We start from the raw sequence: 11,385 nt of genomic DNA, 5'->3' as shown, positions 1-11,385 counted from the left end.
TATATATATATATATATATATATATATGTGTGTGTGTGTGTATATTTATACTTCTCACCAATGTTGCAGTTATTATATAAAAATAGTAAGATTGTAATGATAATAAAACAAAAACAGTAATATTGTGAAATGTTCTCTGGAGTGACAGTTTTTTTTGGGTTGTATTTGTAATATATATATATATATATATATATATATATATATATATGTGTGTGTGTATATTTATACTTCTCACCAATGTTGCAGTTATTATATAAAAATAGTAAGATTGTAATAATAATAAAACAAAAACAGTAATATTGTGAAATGTTATTACAATTTAATATATTGGCTTTCTATTTGAATATTTATATTTGAATATATCTTAAAATGTAATTTATTCCTGTGTTGGCAAAGCTGAAATTTCAGAAGCCATTATTCAGTGTCATATGATCCTTCAGAAATAATTCTAATTAGTTGATTTGGTGCTCAGTTATTATCAGTTATTACTGGTCCTCAGTTAATAATAATGGTTCTTTATATTGTTATCAGTGTTGAGATACCATCAGTATTGATTTGAAATTTAAATATTTTATACATTATAAATGTCTTTACATTTATACATTTATAAATGTGTATTTATACTAATAATTTGAAATGTAAAATAAATAATAAAAACGGTTTATAAATTTTTATTCAATTCAAATTGAATCAAAATTGAAATTTATTGTAATTTTATTGCATAAAAATAATAAATAAATAAATATACACACAAAAAAAACAAGGGTGCGATATTGTTACAGATATACATATATTGTCAAAGATGTCTCTGTTTATCTTATTGTCACACAGGCACAATTGCTAAAATAATATGAACAATATTAAATGCTAGACTCATAATGTATCATATTCGAGAGACTGTGACTCACTGAATATTCCCCCTCACTGGTCCATTTCCCTCCAGCTCCAAAGTGCTTGTTTAGTTCTCTGGAGTGACAGTTTTTTTTGGGTTGTATTTGTGACTAATCCTCCAGTTACTCAGTGCCTATGGGGAGAGCTGTCGTCCGTGACTTAGTCTATTCTATGTTATAAAGCAAGCACATATTGCAGTGACACATTACACAGCTAACAGCAGCCTTCATTCGGATGAGCCATAGCTGCAGGCCGACTTGGGTGCCAGCACATGTGTGTCACAGCCATTGCGCTCGTGCCCTGGAGGCCAGTGAAGTGGGCTGCCCAGAGTGAACCAGCAGTGGGTCGCCGAGTACAAAAGACCTCTTAGTATTCACAGTGAGAGACGCATGTCAAAACTCCCACTTAAAATCATACACTAAGTCTCCCGTAAATGCTGTATGCCGCACACAAAGTAGGCACACACATACTTGTTACAACAAAGACACGCATACCCCCCCACTCCAGGCTTAAAAAAGTCGTTCATTGGTCCCGACTCTCTCAGCGTGTTCCGGGGGTGGTGGATTGCAGGGCCCTTTGGCAATTGCAGAGATTAAAATGTCATATTTTCTAATGTCACCCGTAAAAAACATGGTGCAACCTTTGACTAAACACTCCTGACGAGGCCTGTCAGCATGTAGCTACAGGCCCCAGAAGGCTCCAGCAGCTCTGCAGACATCATCACTTTTAGCCCATATGTGTTTAGCACTGCTCACTAGAATACCATCCCACAATGTCCTCCCCAGCCACTGGAGTACATGTCCTTGAAAAGCTCAGGCCTTTAATGCAGTCTTTTTAAAAATGAACATCAGTATACAGAACTGAGCGTATCTACGACTGGGCATGGAATGATGTATTTTGGTAACACTTTAGATTAGGAAACACTATTAACCATTGGCTTATTAGCATGCATAATACCAGCATATTGTCTGTATATTGGTACTTATAAAGCACATATTAATGCATTATTCTGCATGACCATATTCTAGATTCCTTAACCTACCCCATACCTAAACATAACTACAAAAACAACTACCTAAGCAGTAATTAGGAGTTTTTGAGGGAAAACTCTTAAGGCTGAGGATTCATGGGACAGCTTTTTGAGCAATTTTGTCAAGCAACTTTTTTTGAGCAATGTTGCTTAGGCACTTTCCCATTGAGAATGGGTAACAAATTTCTATCTGGATATTTTAGATTGGTCGTGGGCCCCGTGTCTCACCTGGTTGCCCGTTGACATTTCCCAAAGTTGCCTGGCAGCATTGTTCAAAAAGTTGCCCAGTGTATCATCAGCCTTAGTTAATGGTAAATATGTGTTCTTTAATCTAAAGTGTTACCTGTATTTTTTGTAAAGCCAAAACTCGCAAACGAGTTAGCATTTTAGCACTACCTCTTACATTGCCCAAGTCAATTAGTTTTTCGAATGTTTTTTTGTCGTTCCAATCACAAGTGGACAACACTAAATACAGGGTCTGAAACATTTTAAAGGGTTAGTTCACCCAAAAATTTAAATTCTGTCATTAATTACTTAATTAATTAATTACCCTCATGTCGTTCCAAACCTATAAGACCTTCGTTCATCTTCAGTTGAACCCCTGATGTCACATGGACTATTTTACCAATGTCCTTACTATGTTTCTGTGCCTTGATCGTGGTAATATCCTTGCTGTCTGTGAAGGGTCAGAGAGCTCTCAGATTTCATCAAAAATATCTTTATTTGTGTTCCAAAGATGAACGAAGGTCATGAGGGTGAGTAATTAATGACAGAAATTGCATTAATGGATGAACTAACCTTTTAAGCTTGTAAGTGCAGATGCTCATGTGGTCAAATGCATTTGAACAGCCACTAAATAGCGCCTCCTCTCTGCCTACTGACCTAATTCTAAAACATTACGGAATGTATTCATGAAGCACGCTAGACTGACAGGATTTAAATGTTGCCTTCTGAAATCATCTGAAATCAAGTTCGAAAGTGAAAAAGCACAATTTCCTTGTCCTGGTTCTAACACAAATGAAAGCTGTTGCTTGCCATATCATTTTCTGTTGTACCCTTTCACATTCATATGTTAATTGTGCAAGCTTATTCCACAATATTAGATCAAAATAAACCCATACATACACCCGCCCATAGACCCTTTCCCCTCAGGAAAGTGGTTGATGAAGGACAAAAGAGACAAATCAAAATACCAACTGTGATCCAGTCGACCAATCTTAATACCAGGTGTAAACAGGGCCAAAGGGACTAAGGAGGTTGTCAGGAACATTTAAACGTCATTAGATTTTCATGATGCACAAAACACACAAAAAAAATCATAAACCATTTTTGGTTACAGAGTTTATTTTAATTCAAAAACCAAAGGAAAAATCATGTTGATTTTTTCGGAGGAAAACAGGATGATTCTTACTTCTGCGTTGGCCTACATGAATACATAATCACTGCACCACTCTATAAGACATTGTGTAACACTTGTGTAATGTGATGTATTTCAGAAAGAAACAGCTCATTAAGAAGAAAATGACCATTTCCCCAGCCAAAGATTTGGGTTTACTGCAGACAAAAAAATGTTATGATAAAAAGTAGTTTATGAATAATTAAAAAGTTAAAGTCATTATTTTGTCTTCTGAGAAGCAAGTAAACATCTCACATAACTTCTAAAACTAAGTTCTAAATGAAAAAAGTGAGAACTTTAAACAAAATAAAAACATCAGTCACCTTGTTCAAAAGTTTGCTTTTAAAGGGTTAGTTCACCCAAAAATGAAAATTAGCCCATAAATTACTCACCCTCAAGTCATCCTAGGTGTATATCACTTTCTTCTTTCTGACGAATCCAGTCGGAGTTATATAAAAAATTGTCTTTGATCTTTCAAGCTGTTTCATGGCATTCAGCTGGTGTTGCATGCATCAGTCCAAAAGAAGTTAAATAAAAAGTGCCCATCCACAAAAAAAGTGTCTCACACGACTCCGGGGGGTGAACAAAGGCCTTCTGTAGCAAATTGATGCATTTTTGTAAGAAAAATATCCATATTCAAAACGTAATAATCACTTTAATGTAGCTTGCACCAAAAGTCCTATACGGAAGCAGCTCCGGGCGGATGACATTTGAGGCCAGCTTTGCGCATGTGCCGCTCAGAAGTGACGAATGCGTAAGTGCAGGGGAGAGATCAAAACAAAACAACGGTCACTTATTAGAAGTACAAAATGAGGATTTGTAAAGAAGAATGTCGGAGGATTTCGATATAAGCCAAGAAGAGACTGGTTTTCCTTTGCTAAAGTAAGGAAACTTTGCTTCCTTTGCTCCTGTTAACAAACGTTGGTTTTCACGAGACTCACCGGTGCATGAGCAACGCTGAACTCATAACTCATCAGCCCGGAACTGCTTCCGTGTACAACTGTTGGCGCAAGCTACATTAAAGTGATTATTACGTTTTGAATATGGATATTTTTCTGACAAAAACGCATCGATTCGCTACAGAAGGCCTTTGTTCACCCCCGGAACTGCGTGAGACACTTTTTTATGGATGGGCGTTTTTATTTAACTTCTTTTGGACTGATGCATGCAACACCCGCTGAGTGCCATGAAACAGCTTGAAAGATCAAAGACAATTTTTTATATAACTCCGACTGGATTCATCTGAAAAAAGAAAGTCATATACACCTAGGATAACTTGAGGGTGAGTAATTTATGGACTATTTTACATTTTTGGGTGAACTAACCCTTTAACGTCTTCTCCAGCATCAGTCAGTGTTTCGCCCTTTGTAATAGTCCTTCAGTTTTCTTCAGTTTGAAAAGACAAATCTCTAAACCATATCGTCACCATTGGAAAGTGGTCAAATGTGCAGAAGATTCTGGAAAACTATAAAGAAAAGTTTGGGATGATTTTTTTAGCTTATTTTTACACTTGCTTTGCCTCATTTTAAAGAATTTTAATAACTTTTGAGGCCCCCTTGTAAGTTTGCTTCAGCCCCCTATTGGGCCCTGGATTCCTGCTTAACAATCACTGCATTAACATCAGCACTAAACTGCATTTGATTTTGTGACTTAGCAATTGTATTCTACTCAGCGGATGCATCAGCTTGCCGAGAAACTCCCTGCAGACAGATTAGACATTTAACAGTAATTATCTTCAAATGCGTTTGTCGAGGGCTGAATTATTTTTTATCGTTTAGCCTGGAAATGTTTTACTTCTGGTAGACCGTCACACATAAAAACAAAGCTACTAATTATGAACCCATCATTCAGAACGACAGCAATGCCATCATTACAATCATTCCAGAAACCTTTATCTCCCTTTAGAGTCCCACAAATCCCCTGTCTCTGAAAACAGACCTGTTATTTTATTTAAAAATCGCTCATTTATTCATTTCCTACTGCTCTTGTGGTGGGCTCAGTAGTTCTACGAATTATACAAAGAGGCAAGATAAATGGTGTCACATGTGAATATTTACAAAAGTATGCACATGTCATTAGTTGAACAGTGCCAGCTTAATTACATTGTTGAACAAGTGTGTGAATTATGCATTGCATATAACAAATTAGATTGTTATATACTGTGTATACAATTTATAAGTTTGTTCTGGTCCCTTAAATGATTTAAAATAGTCAATTAATCTAGTTTTAAACCATTATGAATTTCTTCTACTGTGGAACACAAAAGACAAAATCACCTATTTTATATATAATGAACGTAAATGAGGACTAAATGACAAAAAAGCACCATAAAAATGGTCCGTACTCATGTTGCATGGAAACAATTAACAATACATACATTAAAATGTATCTGTTTTGTTGCATAGATTAAACTACATAAGAGTTGATGCCTCAGTTTTCTTTTTTGGTTGATGTTGTTGTCATTATACAAAAATAGCTGATATTTTGCTGCTCGGTGCTGCAATTGACCAATTAAAATCAAGTGTTCCAGACAGCTGTTCAGCCAAAAAATAAAATTGTCATCATTTACTCACCCTCAGGTTGCTCCAAACCTGTATGAGTTTCTTTCATCTGTTGAACACAAAATAAGATATTTTGAAGAATGTTGGTAACTAAACAGTTGACGGTAGCCATTGACTTTTATAGTATTTTTTACTAGTCGGAAGTCAATGGCTAAGAAGTCAACTGTTTAGACAGAATTTTCATTTTTGAGTGGACTATCCATTTGAAATAATAGTGTACTAGTGGCGTGATTTTCAAATTTTTCTTTTATTCAATTTCTTTGTATTTAATTGTCAGGTTTTTTTTGTATGATCACTGATGCTCAGTCCTACGACAAGAGCTGATAGCACAATTTTCACTTTTGATTGAACAAATCCTTTAAGGTGAAACTATGCGTTTGTTTTCATAAACAGCGTCAGCTCCCGTGTTCAGCACCAACCCTTTCCGGCTCATTGCAACCGTTGGAAAAGACGTGTCTCTGGAGTGCCGTCCACGTGCGTCACCCAAACCCAGAATCTCATGGAGGAAAAATGATAGGAGAGTCCATGCCAGCCGAAGGTGAGTCTAAATCCCAGCTGAAGCTCAGTTAGCTCTGTGACTGTACATGTTTTGCATGAAGGTGTGATAATTATCAGGATTCAGGATGAAGCAGTGGCAGTCCACTCCTAAGGGTCCATGTTTTTAATTGATTCCAATTAAATATGCCCATAAACACGCATACATTTACATGAATCTGTGTGCACAGGGGCTTTAATCAATGTTCTTGTCCAATGATTACCGGTCTCACGCTGGGTTCGGCTCTGCTGAGGTGCGATGTGATGACAGGTTTGTAGGTTTGTTTGCACTCACAGAGCTATTAGGCAAGTTTGCTGTGCAGGGTTGCATTGTGATTGATGTCATGTTGATTTCTTATTTATTAGTGTGTGTGTGTGTGTGTGTGTGTGTGTGTATGCTCAGTAGAAAAAATGCCACTTTTGTTCAGTGAGGATTCATTAAATTAATCAAAAATGTCAAATTAAAAGATTTTACAAAATAAATAAATAAATATTTCAAATAAATGTTCTTTTTAACTTTTCGAAAAAATGTACCATGGTTTTCACAAAAATATTAATCAGTAAAACTGTTTATATATATATGAAAACTGCCAAACTGTATTGGCTGCCAAAAAATCAGCTTCTGCATCACTGAATAAATGCCATATTAAAATGTATTAAAATTGAAAACATTTATTTTAAATTATAATGATATTTCATAATATTACTGTTTATATTACTGTATTTTTGATCAAATAAATGCAACCTCGGTGAGCAAACACATACAAAAATTACCAATCTCAAATATTTGAATGGTAGTATATTTAAATATCCGAAGTCATTCTCACTACCATCTCAAGATAACACCAATTAAATATTCAAACGTGCGTCCATATGCAAAAAGAGAATGCAGAATTATGCAAAATTAAAGTAGCACCACTATGATGCCTTTAACAACAGTGAAGTGTACAGTTTAGTGGTCATTATACAAAAATAATGAATATTTTACTGCTCAAGGCTGCTTTTGACCAATCAGAATCAAGTGTTCCATAGAGCTACATAATAAGCGTGCGTAATTAAGTTAACAGTACATTATTGGCATTATTTGTAGTTGTCCATTTTTTTTTTATTATTAATTAATTTATTTTATTTTTATTTTTTTGTACGGTCACTGATACTCAGTCCAAAAAATGCTTATTGAGATTTCAGTCTTTTGTCCTTATTACAGTCTAAGATGTTTGGAAAGGATGACATTTTAAAACGTGCACATTTGAACAGAATGCAGGGTTAAATGTAACCCATTCGAGTCAGTTAATGTATGACATTCTGCTTTACTCATCTGTTAAGGTCTTGTACATGTAACCTCATTAGAATTAAAATATAGATTGTATGAGCCATAATACCGTAGAGCCTGTTGGCTGATAGCTCATCCGCTGTAGACGTTCATTTATGCATAATCTTAAATCAGCATGAGGAAAATGAGCGCTAGCCCATGTACAAGCTCTTGATGGAGAAGACGTGTCACTCATCATGAGTGACAGATCTGAAATTATCAGCCCCCGTCGAGCGCTGTAGGCTACAAGTCTGTGAAAGGACTGCTGTTTAATAACTGAGAGTCTTCACCACAGACACGTCTAGACGCAAGGACCTATTCATCTGAAAGAATTCATATTATTAATATTATTTCCATGGTGTCATTGGTTGGGTTGTGATGCTTTATAAAATAAGCTAAATAGGAAACTTGGACAGTTTGGACGACTTGGACAACTTGTCTTAGTTTGCTGCTATTTTTGGTTTTGTTTATATGAAATGTCAATACAATACAACTTTGGTACTTTTGGTAGAACCAAATCACAGTTTGATTGAACTCATAGCCTTCAGTGTCAGAAAGAGATAAAAGTGTCCTCCCTTTTAAAGGTTGATAAACCTATATATTTACCTCTCTTCTATCTATAAATTCACCCAAAAAATAACAGCATGTCATCATTTGCTCACCCTAACCTTGTTCCAAAGCTATAAGACTTACTTGTTGTGGAACACAAAAGAAGATATTTTGAGAAATGTCCCTGTCCCCCTTTCTTTCCCCGCTGTACAATAAAAAGTCAAAAGTTGTTTTGGACCCAACTGACCTTCATTGTATGGGCAAAAATGGCTGAAACAAATATGTAAATTATGACAGAATATTATTTTTGTGTGAACTATCCCACCGAATTACACTATGCATAATGTGGTTGGTTACATTTTTATAATTTTGTATTTGTGTTCTATTTTCTCTGCTGTCCATGACACTCTCAGAACAGACCTGCGACAGTATAACAGTACTGATAGACTCTCTCTCTTTACACATTTTTAAGTGTCGTCATCCTTAGAATTCACACCTTGCTTGCTTTTGAATGCCGTGTGCCACATGCACCAAACGTGAGCTAATTTACTCCTGCCAAGACTGTGATGAAACCTGAAACACTTATGAAGCATGTGTCTCTGAAAAGATTTTTAGTACTTTAACATATTCCTATTACAGTTCTCTTTTCTAAAGGATATGCATGTCCAAAGTTAATGCTGACATTTGCATTGCATCATTTTGCACTAATTTGTAACCTTTACATGATCACCTATTTTCATAATAAGATGCAAATCCACAAATGATCTTAACTCTATAGAGCCTACTGTATCATATTTGAGATGCAAATTTCTAAGGCCTCTAAATGATACAAATTTTGCTGAAAAAAAAAATACTGGTGTACACAATCTTCTACAAGCCTTCAGTTAACTGATTGATAGTTTATATTTATTTTATTATTATTTATTTTATTTTTTTCAGCAAGTAAAAGGCCATTTAGTATAACAAAAAAAATGTCCCACTACAGGTCAGGGCAACACCTGTGTCTCTGAAAAGATTTTTAGTACTTTAACATATTCCTATTACAGTTCTCTTTTCTAAAGGATATGCATGTCCAAAGTTAATGCTGACATTTGCATTGCATCATTTTGCACTAATTTGTAACCTTTACATGATCACCTATTTTCATAATAAGATGCAAATCCACAAATGATCTTAACTCTATAGAGCCTACTGTATCATATTTGAGATGCAAATTTCTAAGGCCTCTAAATGATACAAATTTTGCTGAAAAAAAAAATACTGGTGTACACAATCTTCTACAAGCCTTCAGTTGACTGATTGATAGTTTATATTTATTTTATTTTTTTCAGCAAGTAAAAGGCCATTTAGTATAACAAAAAAAATGTCCCACTACAGGTCAGGGCAACACCTGTTTTTTTTTGTTTGTTTGGGTTTTTTTGCTGTAAAATCCTTACTGATTTTTATAAAGTAAACATGAGAATGATATTTCAAGGTGGACACTTGCCGAACTGAAGCAGCTTAGGTTTACTTGAGTATCCATATATCATGTTATAGAAAAATGTAAATGTTTATATATTTATCTTTGAATCATCATTGTATTGCGTTGCATTATGTTTTGCCCGCCACAATAAAAACTACAGAGCTCTGATCATAAAACTAAGAATTTAAATTTCAGTCATAAGGGTAAATTTTTTTAAATTGAGATTTATACATAATAAATAATAAGCTTTCCATTGATGTATGGTTTGTTAGGATAGGACAATATTTGGCCGAGATACAACTTTTTGAAAATCTGGAATCTGAGGGTGCAAAAAAAAATCTAAATACTGAGAAAATCGCCTTTAAAGTTGTCCAAATGAAGTTCTTAGCAATGCGTATAACTAATCAAAAATTAAGTTTTGATATATCTACGGTAATAAATTTACAAAATATCTTTATGGAACAAGATCTTTACTAAATATCCTAATGATTTTTGACATAAAAGAAAAATCGATAATTTTGACCAATACAATGTTTTTTTGGCTAGTGCTACAAATATACCCCAGCGACTTAAGACTGGTTTTGTGGTCCAGGGTCACATATTCATATACATTTTAGGTAAGTGCTATACTGTTACAGTTTTTTTTTTTCAATTGCTAACAAGCGTTTACCAATACTTAAAGCACTTTTTCTAAACTCTTAGCAACACACCTACATCACACAATTAGCCAAATAGTTCATTTTCTGGCCAAAACCACATTTTGTTAAATAAATGCAAACTCTACATTTCAAAATGCAGAAGAAAGTATGGACATAGTGCAAACATACATGATAGCGCAGACATACACAGGAATTATACATAGGAACACTACTGTAATATAACACTTATATAAGAAAAACAGAATATTAAATAATGCACTATATACTGAAGTAGAAATATAGAGGGAAAAAAACATGTAATTGTTTAAATGAATGTGCAGATGTTATTTACAAGTGTGCAGTTCACTAATGAACAATTGTCAGTTTTCTATGCATAAATGTGTCAGCTATAATAGACAATGAATTGTTATGAATGTTTTAATTGTTCAGGCTGAAGATAGCCTGCGGGGGGTTGTTGTGTCTGGCTCATCTGGTGACAACAGTTGGAAGAGAGAGTGGGCTGGGTGTGTGGGGTCCAAAAGCTGTTTTCTTAGCCCTTGTCCTCACTCTGGAGGTGTAAAGATCTTGGAGGTTGTTGGGCAGGGCAGCACCAATAATCCTCTCAGTAGTCCTGACTGTCTGCTGTAGTCTCTTGATGTCTGATTTGGTAGCTCAACCAAACCAGACAGTTCTGGTCCAACTACTCCTCTCCCTGGTCCAACCAGTCCTTTTCCTCGTCCAACTATTCCTCTCCCTCGTGCAATTCTCCCTCCTCTAGACATTTTCTTTCTTTTTCTGCTTCTCTGTGTTGATCTGTATTGTTTTGAACAAAACCAATCCAGAGAGTGCCTTTGTATTGTGCATGGCCATGTAATGGAAAGACTTGGAATTATTCATTAAGATTGGAATCGGCTATTTCTCAATGATTAGTAATTAAAATAATTCTTATCAGCTCTTTTAAGCTGCTGTTGTTGCAGAAGCAGAGGCGTTACACTATATTTAAAGTTTGGAA

The 11,385-nt window shown here is 35.1% G+C and overlaps 1 protein-coding gene across 1 annotated transcript in view; it reads left to right on the top strand.

The window, feature by feature from the left end:
* The window catches only part of LOC107564466 (contactin-5-like), a 163,629-nt gene that overhangs the window by 86,071 nt on the left and 66,173 nt on the right, over positions 1 to 11,385 (top strand). The window contains exon 10 of the mRNA XM_016249554.1: positions 6,272 to 6,416. Within this exon, the coding sequence (XP_016105040.1) occupies positions 6,272 to 6,416 (145 nt within the window). The remainder of the gene's footprint in view (positions 1 to 6,271; positions 6,417 to 11,385) is intronic.

This window comes from Sinocyclocheilus grahami, unplaced genomic scaffold, assembly GCF_001515645.1.
Source record: "Sinocyclocheilus grahami isolate Dianchi unplaced genomic scaffold, SAMN03320097.WGS_v1.1 scaffold937.1, whole genome shotgun sequence".
Taxonomy (NCBI): Eukaryota; Metazoa; Chordata; class Actinopteri; order Cypriniformes; family Cyprinidae; genus Sinocyclocheilus; species Sinocyclocheilus grahami.
Note: the sequence above shows the minus strand (reverse complement) of the source record. Positions and strands in the feature narration are given on the sequence as shown.